The sequence below is a fragment of the Oxyura jamaicensis genome, chromosome Z (assembly GCF_011077185.1).
Source record: "Oxyura jamaicensis isolate SHBP4307 breed ruddy duck chromosome Z, BPBGC_Ojam_1.0, whole genome shotgun sequence".
Classification (NCBI taxonomy): Eukaryota; Metazoa; Chordata; class Aves; order Anseriformes; family Anatidae; genus Oxyura; species Oxyura jamaicensis.
Window position 1 is genome coordinate 44,975,269 of NC_048926.1, and position 22,255 is coordinate 44,997,523.

Consider the following 22,255-nt stretch of genomic DNA (forward strand, 5'->3'; position numbering starts at 1 on the left):
CCAACCCTCTGCCCCACTCTTTTTTTTCCCCTACATTTTTCTTCTTCCTTTTTTTTTTTTTTTTTTTTTTTTTAAACAGGGCTGTACCAGGACTTTTGGGTAGTAGAATGCATTTCGTGAAGAAATTTTCTGATCCAGTGGAGCACGGTCAGAGGCACACTGCAACTAAAAGAGAGCTAGCAACAGGTCGTAAGGCCATGGCGAAGCTAGCAAGAAAAATGTCTGGCTGGTTTCTGAGACGTACTAAAGTGCTTATCAGTGATCAATTGCCAAAAAAGGAAGACAGAGTAAGAGCGCCTGTACATTTCAAATACAATGCTAATGAATATCTCTCTTCTTTACTGTTGTTCTCTCTTTTGTCATGCCTCTACTAGTTCATGGTTTTCTTTTGGACTTATGAATTTAAGAAGAATCCAGAGCCTTGAAAAAAATGCACATGCAGTAGTGTGCTTTGTTCACATAATTACTATGATTGCATGTTGAAATGGAGTTAATCAAGCATGAAAATGCTCAGCTAGACTTCTGACTAGTGATTTACACATCTATTTTATGTGCACTTCTGTGCTTATCTATGCAAACCCAATGCAACGTCTGTAAATCTCTTGAAATTTGATGTAGGACTTCTGAATTTGCAACTTGATACATTGTATGTAGAACAGCTTGCTGCTTTTAATCTTTTTTAACTCTCATTGTCAATCATTAAGTAGAAGAAAAAATCCCAAACTAAAGATAATGATTAATAGGTCTGCAATCCTGTTCATCTAGTGCTATTGCAAACATCATCTAAACAATAATAATACTTTATAGCTAAGAGTTCTAATTATTTCTTATTAGATATATTTCCTTCTAAGTAGATGAATGCACTAATTTGAAAATGTTTATGTTTCAAAATTTGGTATTTGTTCTTCATCCTTAGGTTATAATAATGTTGTCTAAACTGTCTTCTAAAGGAAAGATTAACACAAATGTCAGTCAGTTGCCTTTCTAAATCTAGCAGGTTTTATTCTTTTCATTCTCTTGTTAATGTGAGTATATGTTCAAGTTACTGCTGTATTATTATAGCTCAGCATGCTGCTGTTGCTTTGTGGGTGGCCTGGGTTAAGGAATGATCTTGGGATTTCTGTCTCCTGCTGGTTAAGACTAAAGATGTCATGGAGATGCCACCCATGGTCTCTGAGAGGAGGGATAAGAGTTTTGGCCATAGCACTGTGTAGATCCTTGCCTCCTCAGTGCTTATTCTGTTTGCGCTGCCTGTGGTGTTGCCCTACAAACAGCTAGTGCCTAAGAAGAGGAAAGGGCAAATTAAGCAACTGGCAAAGCACAGGGCAATCCTTAATTACAATTACGCATTTCTCTCTCTCACTCTTCCCTCCTCCTATCCTTCCACAAAAGCCCTACTAAAAGGTTTATAGAAACCTAACTGCAAGTTATTGTAGTTTGACATTAATATTCTTTGTAGAATTTTGGGAGGGGATAAAACAATTTTATGTACATTTTGGATACCGTTTCATACTACTTTTGTGTCAAAAAGCAGAATTTTTTTTTCATTTGGGGTAGAATAAATTCCTGTAACTATTTGAGCAAATATATTACTGTTTTCTACTTTACTTGCAGTGTTCTGTGCTTTATGTCTTTTGATACGATGCTATTTGCTTTTATTGTTTGCTGAATGTAATTGTATTTTGGGGGTTTTCTCTTTGGCAGATGGTGTACTGTTCCCTGACAGAATTCCAGAAAGCAATATACCAGGCTGTGCTGGATACAGAGGATGTAAGCTTAGTATTAAGAGCAGGAGAGCCTTGTAGCTGCAACAGCGGCCGTAAAAGGAAGAACTGTTGTTACAAAGTAAGAATTTGCACTGTCTGAATTTTAGAACATAAGACTTTCAGATTTGAGCAGTAGATGGATTTTCTCAATAGGTTCCCTGATGAAGGTGAGCAGATTGAAGTGGCTGTCTGGCCACCAGTTTGGGAAATCCAACTAGAAACATTGGAGATTTCATCATGGAAAAGTTAGGGCTTTGCTAACTGCCTTAATAAGCAGTTAGCTGCTCTTCAGGTAGTCATTATTAATACAGTAAATTTGGGATGCATTGTATTAAGTACATCTGTGATACAGTTGACGTTGGAAAGGGTAACACACTGGGATGTTCACTATGTGTCAAGTATGCTGCTACCATGCACCTTAACTGGTCACTGCAGAAGATGCAAATTAGAGGCAACCTGGACCCAGCAGATTCTCTGGGCTTTGGCTGTGTCGTGACTACAGTTAGATCATGTCTTTCTTTGCCACTATTACATGTGCTTTGATTTATCTTACTGATGGGAGAACTGTGACAATAGCATCTTACAATGCAAGCAGAATGTTGTTCACTAGGAACAGCTCTGCAGATTCCTTCCTTCTTCTTTAATGCTGATTAATCCAGCTTTGTGTTTGTTTGCTCTGTATCTCTTAGTAGACTCAGATTAAGGAAGTATATTAAACACCCAGAAGTATATATCTCACACTTGCTTTTCCCTGTTTTACTTCTGGACTGTTTAGGTTCTCGTGTATTGGGTTTTTGTTTTTTGTTTATTTCCCATCCCAGTAATGTAGTTTGTTTAGTCTTCTGCATCTTTATTTAAAAACAATGTCAGCCCATTTAAGTATGCCATGAATACTGCCATTAGCTCTTTGCAAGCTCTTGTTAATTGTGATGTTTTATAGAAAAAAGCAAAATGCTGTAGAATGTGATTCACAGAGGGCATTAGGCAGGTCTGGGGATACTTGAGAGGTCTTACAGACTGTCTTATTCCAAAGTTAACAATGAAATTTAGTAACCTGAGCAGGGAAAGGAAAACTAGTATTGGTCAAAACAGCCAGCCATAATCAGAAAAATACCTGCTGCTGTTGCTGCTGCATTGTGGAACGTTACAAGTTGTTTGAATTATGTTACTTGAGTTGTTTGTGAAACCTTATAAATTTTTGCAGTAAAATTAGCAGTTGTAGGGTAAGAAGTCATTCAAACAACCCTACTTTGATTTACATTTACATCAGTTGTAAGGTACTGTTGTTTTGCCTGCCAAGGAATTCTTGGTTATATTAATTTCTGCAGATATCATGCTACCTGAAGTATTTAGCAAAGAATGAACATAGCTTTTTCTTTTTTTCTTTTTTTCTTTTTCTCTTTGAGAAGATGTTTTCTATTAAAAGGACCACGAAGCTAGGAAGAAAAACTTGCTGCATTTTTCTTAGAAATACAGCATGCATCAGTTTGGAATCGATTTTAATGCTATGCAGAATTACTAATGCATTGAACCTTGTTAGAATGGTATTTTAGCTTTTCTTATTTTGAGGGGAGTATTTGTTTGGATCATGCATTGTTGTTTGTTCTTTGTTTGTTTCTTGTAGGCCAATGCTTATGGTGAAACAATTAAGTCACTGCGCTTCAGCTACCTGACAATCCTACAGAAAGTTGCAAATCATGCTGCACTGTTGCAGACAGACAACACTAGTAAGCAGCAGGTTAGTTTCAGAAGTTTTAAACAGGTGAACTTGTGGAAAATGGGGTGAAAACTTCTGAATAAAAATTGCTACTGTCCTCTTTTTCCATCTCAACTAACTAATTCAGATATTTAGCAAAATTCGCTTTCCATTCAGTAACTTAGAATGCAGACATTATTTAGTAGATAGAGATGGCACACAATGGAATATTTATTTAGTTGATCATTATCTGGAAACAGGGTTTCCAGATAAAATTAAAATTGAAGATAAATCCAGATAAATTAAAATTGAAGAACTCTTGGAGAAAGAGTCGTTTTTAGTGATTTCTCAAAAATGCAACAGAAATAGCAATATTAGAAGTTTTTACAAAGTGTTTACTTATCTTTGTGCAAATAACACATTCTAATTGTTTATTTATGTTTTTCTCTAGAATTTTATTTTCAGAGATGAGCTTCTTTAAATAATATGAGAAATGCTTCGGCAGAACAAGGGAGAACAGTATCAGCTTCTCTTGTTCCTATGGCAAATGACCACAAAAGGCAGAGGTTTTTAAAAAATATTTCTTGTGCACCTTAATATCCCATAATGTCCAAAGGTATCAGGGATGTTATCACTTCCTCTCAGAAACCACAAGGGGAAGGAAATGAGAAAATCCTAGCAAATTTTGGCAAGTTTGTTCTATCAAAAAAGTTTTGGTTTTTAGAAAGTGTTACTGTTAGTGCCTGGGGCCACATATAGTTAATATGCAAGTGTGTATATTAACTATATTTTGTATTGTGTACACTATATATTGTGTATTGTATATGTAGTTTTTGCTGTAAAACATTTCATAGTGACTCTTAGTTGACAGATTAAATGTTTTCTGCTCCTCTGGAAAAAGAGATGTAACGTGTGAGCTATCCAAATGTTATCAGAGTTTGATATGGCTTTTGAGCACTTTAATTGCAATTCCCATACTCTTTTCTATTAATGGGGCTGTAGAAATGCTATTACAGTAACAGAGACAGGAGAAATTTTCGTACACAACTATTCGGTCATGCAAACACCAAGTGAAGAGTTCTTTAAACTGAGTCCTGCTGCAGTCTCTTCCCCAGAGAGAAAGTCTTCACCATCTCTTACTCTAGTAACTGGATTGCTTCCTTTCACATTAGGATCCTCTATATTTTTTAAATGAAGCAAACCAAAACACACAGGAGATGAGTGATCCAATACTTCTGTACCAAACTGAATAAAAATATATAACTTTTTCTGGTAGAGTTGCTTCAGCAGATTGTTTCAGCCTCTCTGTTGACTCCTTTCATGGGTTATTGTTAGCTAGTGTAGCTGTGACTTCTAATGCCTATTCAAACTTCCTGCTTTTCTTTCAGGAAGCACATATCAAACGGGTGTGCAATGAAGTCTTTTCCAGTTTTCCAGATTTTGTGCAGTTAAGCAAAGATGCAGCCTTTGAAACAATTTCTGATCCAAAGTACAGTGGAAAAATGAAGGTAAACCTATTTAGAGGAAAAATAAGTTTTGGTGATAATAGATCTGTCATAGTGTATGGGTGTAGGAAAATGTACACTTAATGTTTTTTATCTTACTTATTCTGTTTATGGTGGTGGTGCCACTGCAGAGGTCACTTGTCTTGGCTCAGGATTGCATCATACAAAGACTGGAAAAGAGTAATTTGTGATGCTAAGACTGATATCCTAAAATACTTGCTTCACATATTTAGTGATGGGCACTGAAATGACCCTGACACTCAAGAATGAGAACTTGGGGTTATGACGGGTGGTTCAATGAAACCAACAACTTGGTGCCAGTCAGGAATACTTAGGAAAGGGAAATAGAGCAAAAGTAAATTATTATGAATTGAATGACTTGTGCCTCCTTTAGTATTTTGGCTATCTCCAGTCCCTTCTCTCAAAAATATTTGTTAGACTTTGAAAAGGTTCAGAGAAGGGTTGGTTACAAAGGTGGTCAATGCTAATGGGTGGAAGGAACCAAGTGGGCTGGTACTCTCCAGCCTGGAAAAAAATTTCAAATTATAGAATTCTACACAATCATGAGTGGCATGGATCTAGTGAAGATGTACTGAGCACTTACTGTCTTTTCTAATCCTTGGGGCATCAAATGAAGCTCATAGGAGCCAGCCTAAAGATGATCAAAATAAACATCTTAAGCGTAAAACTCCTCATTTCAGGAACTGTGAGTTTTCCTGGTTGGTTATAGAGGGGAACAGAATGAATAACTGAAAAAGATGTTTAATGTAGTTAATTAAAAAGAAAACTATCTGGTTTAGGAGTATTTCTGAGACAACAGTAAATGGAGAATAAGCTATTCAGAGCGAGGTATGCTGTATATTTGCTTTATTTATAGACTGGGATGTTTATAACTGCTGTCTGGGGCTGGAGGGAGGCGGAAGCAATGTTACATTTTTTTTTAATAGAGATGATTACTATTACTGTATCGATTTGTTGTTATGCAAGCAACATCTTTTTTCTGTTATTAAATACATTAGAGAGGCCTGTATCTGATAGGCAATATACAGTTAATTATCTCATGAAAGTTATGTTCATTGGTGGCTTGATACTGTTGAGATATCAGGCTGAATGTTTACTTTGAGATCTAGGAGATCCACATGGTTAGAAAAATTGTTCTCTATTCCATCAGTACAGAAGTGATGATTTGATTTACTTATTTGGATAGGTCACCCTCAACATTAGTATGAAATGAGGACAAACAATGATTAAAAATAGTCGGTATGGTGATTTAGTGAGTAGTCTAATGCTGATTTCCACTCTGTCTCACTAGAGACTTTCCTCACCTACTATATTATGCTTTTTATTTCATTTTAGACCATTTAGCATGTAATCAGTCCATACTGATCAATCTTCATATATTTCAAGGTAAACAGACTGAAGGTAAATGAAAAAAAATAAAGCACGTGTTCACAAGGAGGGTCTTGGTATGGAGAACTTCCATTTTTCAAAAGTGCACTGTATATTAAGTATTTATGGAAAACTAGATTTTTTAAAGCTGTCTTTTGCTTTTGAAACATTTATTTTGGAAAAAAAAATCAGTATTTTTGGTAGATGAGAGGTAAGTGCAATATAAAATGCTGTAAAAACGTAAGAAAAAGTTTTGATGTGTTTTTCACAGATCATTTTATTACTCTATGAACTTTTAAAAAAAAAGTCAGCTTGGACTTTTTGTACTAGTTGTAGACATTATATTAGTAGTAGGCAAAAGTGCAAAGCAATGTGGACCTTTCTTTCCTCCAACATAAGAAACTATAATTATAGAATCACAGAATTATCTGAATTTGGTGGGACCTACAAGGATTGTTGAGTCCAGTTCCTGAGTCCCCAGAGGATCCCCCCCCCCCCCAAAAAAAAAAAAAAAACAGACCATGTGTCTGAGAGCATTGTCCAAATGTTTCTTGAACTCTGGCAGGCTCAGTGCTGTGACCACTGACCTGGGGAGCCTGTTCGAGTGCCCAACCACCCTCTCAGTGAAGAGCCTGTTTATATGTCTGTCTTGAATTGTGGTACCCAAAACTGCACACAGTACCTCAAGGTGAGGCCGCACCAGCACAGAGTAGAGCAGGACAATCATGTCCCTGACCAGCTAGCAGTGCCATGCCTGATGCAGCCCAGGGTATGGTTGGCCCTCCTGCCCGCCAAGGCACACTGCTGGCTCATGTTCAGCTTGCTGTTGACCAAAACCCCCAGATCCTTTTCTGTGGGGCTGCTCACCGGCCTCTCATCCCCCAGCATGTACATACACCCAACGTTGCCCCTTTTCAGGTGCAATTCCAATAAACACATCCAGCACTTGGTTTTGATAAACTTCATATTATTGGTGATAGCCCAGCTCTCTAATTTGTCCAGATCTCTCTGCAAGGCCTCACACCCTCGACAGAGTCAACAGCTCCATCCAGTTTGATATTGTCTGTAAACTTGCTCAAAAAACCTTCAGGTCCTTTATCCAAATCATTATAAAAACATTGAAGGCACTGGTCCTAAAATAGAGCCCTGGGGAACCCCACTAGTGACAGGTCGCCAGCCTGATGTGACCCTATTTACAAGAACTTCCTGGGCTCAACCTGTGGGCCAATTGTTCACTCATTTTATTATGCTTTTATCTAACTGCATTCTGGTCATTTTGTCCAGAAGGATGTCCATTTCGTCTCTCAGAGTACAAACAGTATCAAAAGCCAAACTGGAATCCAGAAAGATTACATTGACTGACTTCCTTTGGTCAACTAGCTGAGTGATCTTGTCATAGAAAGAAATTAAGGTTGTTAATATAACTTCCCCTAGTGAACCCATATTGGCTCTGCTGAATGACTGTGTTGTACGTTAGGTGTTTTTCAATAACTCTAGAACAATCTTCTCCATAATTTTACCAGGCACTGAAGTGACACTGACGTAAGATCTTTTGATCCATTATTACAAGGGGTTCATGCATGCATGTTTATTTTGTTTTTTACTTTATGAATTATAAAACTGAGACATTTTCAAGTGCCGCATTTATGACAGCCCAGATGTATACGACAGCCCAGTAGATGTATAGTATGGCTTTGCACTGGTAATGACCTCTGGTTTCGTGTATATGATGCTTCATTTGGAAGTCTGTAGTACCCGTTTTGGTGTATTGCCAACTGTATAGAATTTATCTTAGAATTACTGTGTTAATTCAGGAAATATGTCTGAATATTCTGAAGAATGTGATGGTATCTCTGTGCCTGGAAATAAAAGTTTTATGTTGTGGGCCAAGTAGCCATTTTTGAAGAACAAGTTTTTTTGAGACCATTGAATTTTACTTCAGAATAATTGTACTGCCAAAAATTGTTCCATGTGTATCTGGTACCGGGGGTAAACACCCCAGGGATGGTGACTCCACCACTTCCCTGGGCAACCCATTCCAATGCCTGACTGCTCTTTCTGAGAAGAGATGTCTCCTCATTTGCAAACTGAATCTCCCCTGGCGCAACTTGAGGCCATTCCCTCTAGTCCGCTCCCCACACCTTCCTCTCAGGTAGTTGTAGAGAGCAATAAGGTCTCCCCTGAGCCTCCTCTTCTCCAGACTAAACAACTCCAGTTCCCTCAGTCGTTCCTCACAGGACTTGTGTTGCAGACCCTTCACCAGCTTTGTAGCTCTTCTCTGGACAGATTCCAGGGCCTTGATGTCCTTGTACTGAGGGGCCCAAATACTGCTGCTGATTGCACTTTTGCACTTGAGGTTTGTTTTCTGAGACAAGACTGTCTATCTATTCTTTTTTTTTAAGCAGAAGCTGTTTGAGTTTGAGATTTTTTTTAGATTCTCTGAGTAGAGTCATTTTGAGGATATTTCGTTTAGAAGGACCTCTTACCATCAGCAAATGTAGGGAGGAGAGTCATCAGATATTAGAGCTTGAAAACTACTTCATGTATTTTTAACAGGCTTATTGAGAAATAGAATATTTACTGATTACAGTAAAACGCCTTTAATAGCCTTGTGCCACTGTAGTAGCTTTAATTTTCTGTTCTATAGATACATTCTAGAAATTAATTTAAGTGGTATCATAACTTTAGTCTGGTAGCATAGACATAGTAGGTATTGTTTAGTTCTTTTAATTAAAATTTAGTATGTACTTCCCAGAAATTTTGGCACAGGTGATTCATCTTTTGCAGTTGAGCATATTTTGCACAGGAAAAGTTTGTGGCACTTACTTTAAATTTATTCCAGAGAGGAAGGGAAAAAGGCATGGATTCTTCAATGAAGTGTAAAACAGTTACAACTATTAGCAAAGTAGTTGTAGCTGTTTTGCAGAGGTGAATTTCATGCCTACATATTTAAGCTGAAATAGTTGAATATATGAGAAGGGAAGTAAAAGGGGTGTGCTACCTTTTTTGGAAACCACTATTTTTCCATCATGAAGTGAAAAAAAAATAGTCGGGAACTACAGACCATAAGGACAAATTACACTTTTACTTCTGAAAAACAGAGATTGAAAATTGCCGTTTCTCCCTCCATACAAAAGCATCAAGGACTGTTTGGAAAAAGAAGTAAGACAAATTAAAGGAGAAGTAGTTTTAAAGCCTGCAGTAATCCTCAAGGCTATCTTTGTCTGATAATTTCTATAGTTTTGCTAAAATTCTGTCTAAGATAGACTATATGCTTTTGAAGTGTGAAGGACTATTAAATGTCTGAGCAGTCTGAGCACTTTTTTAAAGATACACTTTCCACAGGCATCCATTTGTGGAGTTTTGGAATACTGTTCTTAATATAAAACCCTTGAATTAATCCTATGTAGTTATTTCTATTTAACGTATTGTCATTATTTTAGTAGGAATATGGAAATCTGTGGGGAGTACCTTGCAAATAACTGTGACTTCCACTATTGAATATAAACGTAACCCAAGTACACACTGTTTTGAAGGCTTAAAAATCCTGTAATCTAGTATGGACACATATGTAAGAGTTCTCAGATGTGATAGGCAAAATTTCATCATAGTCAACTCACAATATGTAGTGATGTAAATTCACATGGACTCTTACAAAAATGTTTTACTTTTGTTTTGGAATGATCAGTTATTATTTTTCATGAACAATTATTTACTTTTTCAAGCTACCAGATTTCAGAATAATACTGTGATGTGCAAGCATAGAATTTATTTCTTTTTGGTGCAAAATCATTCATTACTTTTCAGTGTTCTTTATGATCTAGAATAGCTAAAATCCCAATGGACATGACATTGATCCAATTTATTTAAACAAACTGGGCGGATTTGTTTTTATGTTCTCCCATAGGAAATTATTTGACCTATATTTTACTCTGATAATAACAGAAGTACAGTAACCAAATTCCTTCTGCTTTAAATGCATATGCACTGTGGGTTTTTCTTTCTTTTCTTTTTTTTTTTTTTTTTTTTAATTTAGCTAAACAGAATGCAAAAGTAAGTCATTTAACTCTTGCTAAATTACCTAATGTGATTTTTTTTTCCCCAATAAAATAAATCCAGTTTTATATTTTTATTTTTGCCTGGTTTAATTATAAAACATCTTGTTCTACATTTCACTTTTCACGTTTTCACTTGTAACCTGCTGGCTAATATATACAAATGGGTTTATAAATGGTGTAGAATGGCTATTTTATATTTTAGATATTGTCCAGAACTGTAAAATTAATATAAACACTCCTCATTATTTGCTTGTCAAAGATTTGTTAGGCTTTTAGTGAAATTAGAGTCAATTAAAAGTTTAAGTATTTATCACTGGGAGAATAAAACAAAACACAAGTTTTTAAATATTTATTGCCCAGTGGGAGAAAACTACAGGCCTGGTGTAGAAAATTCCTCTTTCCCCTTTGTGGATTGCTTCTATGCAGTACTCTGGAGCTGCCATTGCCAGATGTGGACATGCTTCTTTTGAAAATAACAGTATCACTATTATACACACGGCTCTAGATTATTTGCTTCCCCACCAGAAGAACATTGTGTGTGGGCGGGTTATTGGCATTTCAAGGTCTGCACATAGTCTGGGAAGCTGGATCCTACTGTAAACAGAGCAACAGACAAGAGTGGGAGCGGGGAGGGGCATATGTCTCACTGCTTATTTTAAGAAGACAAGTTCCAAGAAGTTCTGAACTCAGATGTAGTACAGAAAGCTTAAACAGGCCTTCCTGTTTTCAGGGGAATTCTGCACATTTGTTAAAAGCAAAAATTTGCGACCTAACCTAATGTGAGATAAGTAACGTTTTGTTGCAGTCTATGCACTGATACAAATAGCTTCTGAACTTACCTGTTAATGGTATGATTACCCTGGATAACACTAGAAAATGAGTATGTTCAGTGTCTCTGTTACCTTTGAAATTTTTGTTATGTTAGTTTAAAAAAATTATTTTGTTATGCCTCTGGCTTTGCAAACAGTTAGTAGAGCATGTTTAAATCCTGAAAACACAAAGAAGTGCATGTGAGATGACCTGTAGATGAAATCTCTACCCTTGTGTTCTGTGGTTCATTTGTAGGTTCTTCAGCAGCTTTTAAATCACTTTAGAAAAAACAAGGACAAAGTTCTTCTTTTCTCCTTTTCCACAAAGGTGAGCTCCTTATGATTTTTATCGATTAACCACAGCAATAAGTTCTGATGTGTAAAGCAGTAAGGACGTAAACAGCAGTCAACCACATTTTTTTTCTCACTGTGCGAAATGATGATAGAGAAGGACAGCAGACAATACTCCAGAAGCACATTGAAACCTTATGTTATCTCATGATAAAAATGATGATTACAAAATAGATGTAAGACTGTTTACTTCCTTACAGCTTTTTAGATTTGTTCTAGTACTTGAGGTATATTTGGCTCATACTGAATTCAGTTTGTGCATCTTGAGTTAGAGCAGCATCACTGCAAAATATGACTGAAGTATCATACAACTGTTGTGTTAGCACTGCAAAGTATTTAAATTTCCTCTTTTGCTGGCTTTTGACCATCAGCAGTACTCAAATTTCAGCTTTGAGACTGAAACACCAAACCAGTTGTTTTAAGCTTAAGGCTGTTTAATTGGAGCTAGAGTGGTATTTGCACTTTGCTTTTAGGGACTTGCTCTATAATTTTCTTGTCAGGAAATAGTGAGTTTCTTGAAGTGGTGCAATCTATAACATTGGTTTCTTTAAACATTTGTAATGATAGCACTAAAAAAGGCATTATAATACTGGGAATGACAATTCAGAGTCTTAAATATTTAATCACTTTAGCTGTAAGAAAGATTGCAAGTTAATGTTTAGGTAATTTAAGCTGTGGTTCAGTGCTCAGGACCAGTCTGCTGGTTACTGCAATTTCTTTTACTCCATGCCTCTAAACTCTGACTACATACCAGCCTGTTTCTCTGTGTTGGCTCTGGTGCTCATTTACCATACTTTAAGTCATGTTAAATTGCTAAGATGGTAGTAAACTGTTTTAAGTTGCATATCAGCTTATTGAGGTAAACTGACTCAGCATCATATTGAGGTGGGACAGACAGACAGGGTTGGAGTATGAGACCCTAGTGACCAGTATTAATCACCTTAGAGTGCTGTAGGATCACAGCTATAGAAAGTCAAGGGCTTTGATACCAAAATGGGGAAGATTTGTTCTAATTTTTGGTTCTTTGTCTGTAAGAAATATTCAAGAAAGATGACACTAGTGATTACATGTAATTGAAAAGATACCAATGAGTACTTGACCTTTTTTTCTTCCTCTCTCCTGTCCTTCCTTCCCTGCCCTCCACCCCCCCAGCTGCTAGATGTGCTGGAGCAGTACTGTATGGCGTCTGGGCTAGATTACCGAAGACTTGATGGAAATACAAAATCAGAAGATAGGATGAGAATTGTAAGAGAGTTCAACAAAAATCAAGAAATTAACATATGCCTTGTATCTACAATGTAAGAGAATTTAACTTCTTGTGTTTTTGTTTCACTCATATGTTCTACTGGGTAAAAAACGGGTTGTTCTAGATTTTGCTTTATGATCTTGTGAGGGATACCTTTTTGGAGAGAGTGAAGTGTGTTTGTTAGCAACTGCTGTGGGCTCAGGCTTCGTAAAATTTCAAGAGGCTTCCGCCCTCCCAATCTCCTCTGTTTTTGAGGGCTTCTAAGATCTGAAGAAAGGAGATCCTCTGAATTACTGTTTCAAAATTCCAGTTCCTGTAGGAGTAAGGAAACAGTTATTGACATAACGTCATGATTTACCAAAAGCTTTCACTGTATTGTAGACAGACTACGTTTCTTGCACATGAGTAATAAAACTAGCAAGTGGGTATAAACACATGTGGTACTTTCACACTGAAGGCTAGCTAAACACTATAATACTTGCACTCCCCCTCCTCAAAACAGCAAGGGGGAAAAATTTGCTGAAAAAAGGCTCATGGATTGAGATAAAGACAAATTACTTAATTAAAGGACTAATAGTATTAGGGGAAAAAAAGTGGTAAAGGTTGCACAGATGCAAAATGAGAAAATTATTCTATATTTACCATCAGCAAGCAAAGTTTAGCCATGTCTTGGGAAGCAAGGCCACAATATGCATAGCGGTTGCATGGGGAAGGCACATGCTTATATAATGAAAGCCTCCCTGTTCTCTTTGCCTCTTCCCAGCTTTTATTGCTGAGCATGACATCATACAATATGGAATATCCCTTTTCTTAGTTTAGGTCAGCTGCCCCGGTCATGTCCTCTCCTCACTTTTTGCCTACCCCCTGCCTGCTGGCTCTGGCGGGGGTTTGAGGAAGTCCTGATGCTGAGCCAGCACTGCTCAGCAGTAGACACAACACTGGTGTGATACCAGTGCTGTTCTAGCTACAAGTGCAGAGCACAGCACAATATGGGCTGCTGCAGGGAAGGTTAACTCTCCATCCCAGCCAGAATTTTTGGTTTGTTTGTTTGTTTGCTTGTTTTTCTGTTTGGTTGGGATTTTTTGGACATAGAACACTTTTTTTTCAACTAAAATTAATGGAAATATGGTGAGTATTATTTGATTCATTTATTTCTTTGGTTACCTCTGTGTTTCATCTTACTTTAAATTTGTTACCAAGCAAGGATATAAAAGGAACAAAGAAGAACTTAAATTTTCCTGTCCAGAGGGAAAACAAGTGAAACTTCATGAAACATGCAAACATGCTTAATGCCTGTACCATCACTTTGGTCCTTTGCTAAATGCATACGTGTTGGAGTTAATTACGAGGGTCCATAATAACTCTGTTTAATTAGAAGTCAGATACCATCTTAAAAAACATTGCAAACAGGTGCCAGAACTGTCTTTGGATATCCTCTGGTGGATGTGGGGGGGCTTCTGAAGAGATTTGTGGTGTTGATCATGTGCCTTTGCTTGTAACTGCAGATTTTTTCCATCAGCTTCCCTAAGACCTTCAGGAGTCCCTGTTCTTTGTCCCTAAAGACAGCAAAGTGTTACTGTATCTGTAGCCTAAGAAGACTCACTGGTCTGTGCTTATAACTAGTTTAGTTCTGTAGCTATAACTTTTTCAGTCCTCTTCTATTAATTTACACAGAAACAGTTCTGAAGGTTAGGTGAATAGAGGTGGACCTTCTAGTCTCTTGCTGAGCTTGTGAATACCAAGGTAGGTGAGCTATGTATGCCTACTAGTGGTGATTGAGAGTCACATCTGGGTAATACTGGTTTTATGTTTCTCATCTTAGTAAATGGAAGGAACAATCAGTGATGGAATTGCAGTCAATATAACCTATCTTTACTAAGTTTAACAGGAGGTGCAATTCTTAGTGTAAATCACCACGGAAGACAAAAAGTGATCTTTTTGCTTTGATACATAGTACTGGCAGCAGCTTCAGTTTTGTAATCCTTTGGAAATCAGAAAATTATTTATCTCCATTTATCTGCCGTACGAGAGATTTTCCTTTTACTCAGATTTTTCAAGCATTAGGGCTTTATATTATTGTCTTATTTCTAATTACATAGTAAGTCGACACAAGTTGACAGAATTGGGTCATGCTCTTCTGTTGATATTGTATTGCAAAGTTTTTGGCTGACTGTTCTCTGTAGTCAATTTGTATGTGTTCTGTCCCATTGCTGAAAGAGACAAATGTTGTTTTTCACCAAAAATACTTACGCATTCTTTTGGCTATAAAAATGTGTTCTGCAAAGGCTGAATTCCCAGCATAGTGATTTTGAGTCTGCCGTTTTATTCAACTGACACAATTAACAACCTTAAACAGGAAGTACCGATCAATAAATTAGTCAGTTACAGTGCAGACAGTGGTGATGACTTCACTGTTAAACATACAGTGTTCCATTTTTCATACAAGCAAAATGGCCTTTTTGCCAGGAGTTGCCTCTGTATAGCCCATAGACATTTGAAAATTCAACTTTTAATTGGATTATGTGTTTTTGAGAAATGGAGCCTTAAACAGTGAAGTTAAAAAATGAAGTTGTATCCCTATAGTTTGACCTCAGGTCTTGCATTTAATGTTAGTACCAAACACAGTCACATAACTATTCATAATGTTTGTAAACTCTGGATGGTGAAAGAAAATGCAGTTGACTTCATCAGAGCTTGTGAATTCCATCAGGCCAGTAGATATAGATCATGAATTTCATCCTTGATCTTATGGAAGAATAGGTGTAGATCTGTTGGAACTTCTAGGGCTCATGAAGTAAAATTTGTTTTAGAGTACTTCAGTTTTGCACTGGTGTTGCTGGGAGATGACGTGATTATTTGGAAGAAAAGAAGAGGTATTTTTCACAGAATCACCTAGGTTGGAAGAGACCTCCAAGATCACCGAGCCCAACCTCTGACCTAACACTAACAAGTCCTCCACTAAACCATATCCCTAAGCTCTACATCTAAATGTCTTTTAAAGACCTCCAGGGATGGTGACTCAACCACTTCCCTGGGCAGCCCATTCCAATGCCTAACAACCCTTTCGGTAAAGAAGTTCTTCCTAATATCCAACCTAAACCTCCGCTGGTGCAACTTTAGCCCATTCCTCCTCATCCTGTCACCAGGCACGTGGGAGAATAGACCAACCCCCACCTCGCTACAGCCTCCTTTCAGGTACCTGTAGAGTGCAATAAGGTCACCCCTGAGCCTCCTCTTCTCCAGACTGAACAGTCCCAGCTCCCTCAGCCGCTCCTCGTAAGACTTGTTCTCCAGACCCTTCACCAGCTTCGTAGCCCTTCTCTGGACTCACTCGAGCACCTCCATGTCCTTCTTGTAGCGAGGGGCCCAAAACTGAACACAGTACTTGAGGTGTGGCCTCACCAGAGCTGAGTACAGGGGGACTATCACATCCCTAGCCCCACTGGCCACACTTTCTTATGCAAGCCAGAATGCTGTTGGCCTTCTTGGCCACCTGAGTGTTTAGAAATATTGAAATACTTGCTGGAGTTGCTAACTTGATGGAATGTGAGAGCTTAGAACTACATTAATGCTGCTTAGCCTGAAGAGGGGAAACTGCCTACAGACAATACTGAAATCGATGTGGTGAGGCTCTATCACAATTTTCTGGAAGAAATAAGAACACCAAGTTATTTGTACCTTAACAGCTAAGTCACCTTTCTCTGGGTTTTCCATACTAGTCCTTACTTACAATTATTCTGAAGGAATTAAGTTAATGAAAATCTGTTCCTCTTTCTCTTTTTAATTATATAGAAAGATTTGCTTAGATTATGATGATGGGTACATAAATTTGTAGACTGTTTCTATCATGAATATGTACAGTATACGTTTTCATTTTGCCTGCAGTGTTCAGAATTACTGCCCATTACTGGACTGTTCACTGCTTTAGACTTGATTACAGGGCTTCATTTAACTTCACAACTATTGCAAATAATTTTATGTGCATTGAAAGAACTTCAGCCACAAGATTTCACTGAAACAGAACTTATAAGCTATAAAAGGCATATCTCAGTAAATAGAAATAAGTAGTCACAGCTTTCATGGAAACTTCTAATGCAATAGTGTTTTGTAACTTTTGAACGTTGTGGTATTAAGTTGTCAGTGACAGGATATTAAAAAAAAAAAAGCAGTGCGCTGTCTTAAATAAAATGATCTTTTGAAAACAGTTGTTTGCAATAGAAATGTTATAAGGCCCTTAATAAAGGCCTTTCATTCAAGTCATATGCTAATTTGCATGGACCATCTTGCAGTAATATGGCTTAACAGCTGATTAAAATAATATTTAAAACAGAGGATATTTTTTACAATGCACAAACTAACTACTGCATTTATTCTGTCTGTGAAGGATATAGGAGACATTGTTTTTCTGTTCTGGAGTATCTGAATTTGTGACATGCCTAAAATTATTGAAAGGTAAAATCTTTATAAAGCTAAGTATCCTGTTTAGTTATTTTTTTACGGTTAGTCCATTTTACTTGCACTGAGGCTTTTCACTGAGAATTAATATTTCGATTCCAACTACTGCACTTTTTTTATGAGAAGGCATTTGGAAAAATGTGTTGACTTATGCACCAGTCTGACTGCATGGTTGTCTTGGCAAGGGGAGAGTATGAATTCTGCCCTCAGTAAAAAGGAATACACCAAAATTCAAAAATACAGTAAGTTATTCTGAAAAACACAAATATTTTTATTCAGCATTTCAAACGTTGAGAATGTTCATCTTCCAGAAACCTCTGTTAATATTTGCAGGTTTCTACATCTTCAACCTTTCCAGGTTTTATTAACACTAGACCACACTAGACCACACTACACCTGGTAGGAAGAGACCACAACTGTATTTACATTAGAAGAATATTCCATGTAAACCAGAAGGTGGTTGGGTTCTGTAAGCTTTTGGTTTCTGTTTCCTTTTGTTCGCTTCCCTGTAAACTTTACCTTTCCCACTGCTTTGAATAAGCAGAATATAAAGTAATCTGTTAAACAATTGTTTGGTAAATTAAATTGAGTAGACTCTAAGTTTTGCAGTAAGTCTTAGAGAAAATCCCACTTTCAAATTAGTGCTGCCTATAACAACATAAACAATTGTTCTAGTACTTAAATACTATAATTTAGCATGTAGTTATATAAAGAAGTTGTCTTTTTTCATAGGAACGCTAGTTGAGACAGTGGAAGAGAATTTTCAGAATATGCTTGTTTCTGCAGTTGGATGAGAAGTTGTATTTTCTTCACTGTGGTTCCTATCAATTGATACAGCTATGTACATTTCAAATTCAAATAACTGAGCAATTTTGTTGTTTCAGCCAGGGGATTAAGTAGTTACCTCAGGTTAAATGTATATTCTTATTCTCTGCTGGATTGCAGGCTTTACCTGTAATCGTGCCACAGCTATTAAATAATTTTGGTGATTTAACTGGTACCCCTGCAACTCTTTTTCCCAACAGTAGAATTTTTTTTTTACAATAACTTTTTTTTACATGTAATGTGTATGAGTACTGCTCAAACACAGATGTGTGGCTAGCTGTATTTTTAGCAGTTGTCTTAAATACTGTACAGATAGACAGGTGACAGTTGTTCATTCTTCTAGATGCAACTTACCCTAGATTTTGACCATTTCTATGCAAGAAGCATAACACTATTGTCAAGACCATGTACTGGGACTAGAGGAAATAAAATTCAATGCAGACACTTAAGTCCCTCTTTACTTAAGCTATACTTATCATGTTTCTGTTATGGTTCTATAATATTAATTGCCAAAAATACCGTTATGAATTACAGTATACTCCTTGAGGGAATTTGGCTGCATAGCTCTCAGCATGCATGAAGAAGTCAGGACTTCTACTGTAGCGAAGGTCACAGCAGTTAGTTGTGACTGAATGGGTCATACAGTTTGTAGTCATCTTGCTACTTAGGTGAGGAGACAGTGTCTCACAGCAGTGGTTATTTAAGTGCTTTGTGGCAATCAGCTCGACATTAACACAAAGCTGCCAACATAGCATTAACAAAAGCCTTACCTCAATTTCCCGTATCTCTGTTGTGCTGTTTTAATGAGTCAATGAAGATTCATGCTTATATGGACCTAATACATTGGGAGAAAAAAAAAGTGGTGTTCTTGCTATCACGTAATTCTGCTGGTTTTGTTTGTTTTGTTTTATGTTTTTAGGGCTGGTGGACTGGGTCTTAATTTTGTGGGTGCAAATGTTGTTATACTGTTTGATCCGACATGGAACCCAGCAAATGATCTTCAGGCTATTGACAGGTATATTCTCAAAATGCGTAACTTGATCTATGTTGTACTGTTTTGTTTTGGTTGTGTACTCTAATTGTCCAACTATAATTTTCCTAATCGAAGAAATTTTTTACATAGTCTGGCTTATCTGTAAGACAGTAAGAAATGTCTGGTTAAATTATTTTTTTAGCTTTGATGTTCTTGTTTTTAATCCTTATTTTGTATCTTATTTAATATCTTAATCTTGTATTTTATTTTCCATTTTATTTTTGTGGCACTGTTACAGTTTGTTCATAAAAAAATGTCATAGTTATTGTAACTCTTTGTTATCTCTAAAAACAAGTGCTTGGGTAAAGCCAGATGGCATTTTTCCTGTGTTTGTCAGGGCAAAGTACTTTGTCATTGACCCTAGTTCAAGTGATGTTTTGAATTCCAGAATCCTTTAAGGATAACATTTATGTTTTTTTCTACCACACCCTTGTGGAGATTAGTCTTTACCAGCACTCACTTCCATGATAGTATTCCTCTGTGGAATATTTCTAGGAATCTTGGTTTGTCTTTCCAGCCTCTTTGACCACAGGATGTTCCCTAGGAGTTTAGGACAAACATTTGAATAGTGGAAGTAAAGAACATGGGAAGCCTTAAAAATTCAGTAGATATGTGTATTTTCATGAGGAGAAACAAACCTCTTTTTGTTTTCCCATCCAGTTATGTAGTTCTGCTTTCAGGGTCTTTCTGATATCTAAGAGGTGTTTATGTGCACCTGTCCTACAAAAATACATGTATCAGAAATACGTGTTGTTGAAAGGAACCATCTTTAAAAGAGTCTTTGTAAGATCACATTTCTATAAATTGGTTCAGCATCTCATGAACTTTATACATTGAATCTTCTGAATATAATCTGTTAGAAATCTCAGAATTTGCCATTTAGATAGTCTACTGCCTGTTCATTAGTTGTTTTTATGATGTTGTAACTTGCAAAGTGTTTTATAAAGTTAAGAAAGAACAGACTGCCCCAAGTAATCCATGATCTAACTCATGTATAATGCAAATACAAGAATATCTTGTGCAAGAGCAGATGCAGAGGGAGAGGAAAAAGACCCTGAAAAAACATAGTGGAAGTGTTTTTTAGAGAAATGGGAGACAAGCCTTGTGATACAAAGAGATGAAAGTTTTTGCAGCTGGATAGGCCTGAGAAGAAATGTGGAAAACTAAGGATAAATGAAAAGGGAATTAGATACTGAGAGAATTTGGAAAAATTGGAAAGTAACTCATAAATGATTTAGAGTATTCCATTTTGTTGGAATTGTGATTTTTGTTTCACTGCCCAACAAGCTTGCTTTATTCTTTTAATGATTTAAAAAAACGTTTTTTAATAAGTCACTTTCTTTGCAGAGCTTACAGGATTGGTCAATGCAAGGATGTTAAAGTGTTTAGACTGATATCCTTGGGAACCGTGGAGGAGATGATGTACTTACGTCAAGTTTATAAGCAGGTGAAGTTCACAAAGTATTTTAAATCAAGAGAGTTTTATAGGTGTTTCGGTTTTCATTTAGTTGTCTGACCTAGCCATGTGTCTGATGCAAATAAAATTGAAATCTAATGTACAGAAACTCAACTTACATATGTATCCTAAAGTGTACTTTTGTAAATACCATGCATAATTCAAGAACGATGTAAACTGTGCCTTTGGTTGAAGTTAAACTGTAATTTGGTTGTATAGTTACTGGTCTACATCATTTAAGAGACATGTTGTCTAGGAAAATGCCTGTTCAATGCTAGAACTAGAAGTGAGTAGAGCTCAAATACTACCAACAGCTTAGAGACAGGTACAAAAAGTATTACATCTCTGGTATCCATAAAACCATAGTTTTGACATTCTTTTTCAAAAGTCAAATACACCGATTTATTCCAAGGACTGCAAATTTTTCAATATTTGTATGAAACTAAATCTCCATGACTTCAAGAATTCTTGAATTCTACCTGAGAAACTATTTAGTTGTATGTCTTTGTTCCATGTGGAAGGCTTTTTAGTCTCTTCTGTTTAAGCTACTTTGGAAGAGTACATAATAATTAAAATATTCAGAGATCAATAGAATTAATCTTGTGGCTGTAATTAGTGTTTACTAAGTAGGTATACAATGCCAAAGGCTGTGTAAAAAATAAGTAGTCAAGATACAGAGGGGTGTTAGTAGTTCTTGCAGTAGGTATCTGATACTAGAGATAACAATGAAGTAAAAGATTTGAAATATGTGTATTTATTTATTCAGTAAAACCAAGCAGGTTCATACTATACCACAGTCTATTATATCACCATCTGCCAGGGAAATTAAAGCAAAATATCCTCCCTTAGGAATTTCTGCCTTCTCTAACTAAAGCTGTGTATATAACGTAGATGCCAGGAAATTCTGACATGTTGTTGGAGCAAACACTTCTGAAATCTCTTGTGTTGTTCTGTTTTAGCAACTACACTGTGTGGTGGTTGGAAGTGAAAATGCCAAGCGGTATTTCGAGGCAGTGCAAGGATCAAAAGAACATCAGGGAGAGCTTTTTGGGATCCATAACCTTTTCAAACTTAGGACTCATGGGTCTTGTCTTACTAAAGAAATCCTGGAGGTGTGAAGTCTTTCCCTTTCATTTTTGGTTATTATTTTTTTATTTTTCCTTTCTCATGAGATATTTTGTCATAATTTTGAATGGAAGCACTTTAAAAAACAGAATTGTGAAACTTAACCATGTGTCTTGGTAGTACCGTAAATGAAATAGGACTGCTAATTTCTCAGCAAAATATAAGCTAGAAAAACTTCCTTAAATCAAAAAAGGGGGGAAAATTGGATTTTAATTTGCAAAAATTTGCTAATATATATCTCTTCTTAATAAACATGCAGTTAACTTAATTTTGTGATACTTTTGCATGCTTTCAACTTCATGCACAGTTAAGTTTTATGCATCAGTAGCTCACAGTGACATTTTAAGCTACAATTCCTTTTGTGAAATATTTTGATGATCATAGTAGTCTTTGTATTGTACATGTGGAGATGGCAAAAACTGTTTAATAAAATTTGCTTAAGGCCGTTTTTTTCTCAGTGTTACAGGATGGAGTTGTACAACTGAGTTTTCATATTGTGTAGGCTGTTGTCCCAGTTCCGAAACTTATAGTGCAAATTGTT

At 36.6% G+C, this 22,255-nt stretch overlaps 1 protein-coding gene across 4 annotated transcripts in view; it reads left to right on the forward strand.

Moving 5' to 3' along the window:
• The window catches only part of ERCC6L2 (ERCC excision repair 6 like 2), a 55,259-nt gene that overhangs the window by 12,042 nt on the left and 20,962 nt on the right, over positions 1-22,255 (forward strand). For 3 of the 4 annotated variants that reach the window (XM_035309341.1, XM_035309343.1, XM_035309342.1), the window contains 9 exons: positions 80-287; positions 1,705-1,845; positions 3,391-3,504; positions 4,851-4,970; positions 11,480-11,551; positions 12,727-12,872; positions 19,020-19,115; positions 20,481-20,580; positions 21,549-21,701. In XM_035309341.1, the coding sequence (XP_035165232.1) occupies positions 80-287; positions 1,705-1,845; positions 3,391-3,504; positions 4,851-4,970; positions 11,480-11,551; positions 12,727-12,872; positions 19,020-19,115; positions 20,481-20,580; positions 21,549-21,701 (1,150 nt within the window). Of the gene's footprint in view, positions 1-79; positions 288-1,704; positions 1,846-3,390; positions 3,505-4,850; positions 4,971-11,479; positions 11,552-12,726; positions 12,873-19,019; positions 19,116-20,480; positions 20,581-21,548; positions 21,708-22,255 lie in introns of those variants that run through there. The other variant, XM_035309344.1, reaches the window with a different exon arrangement.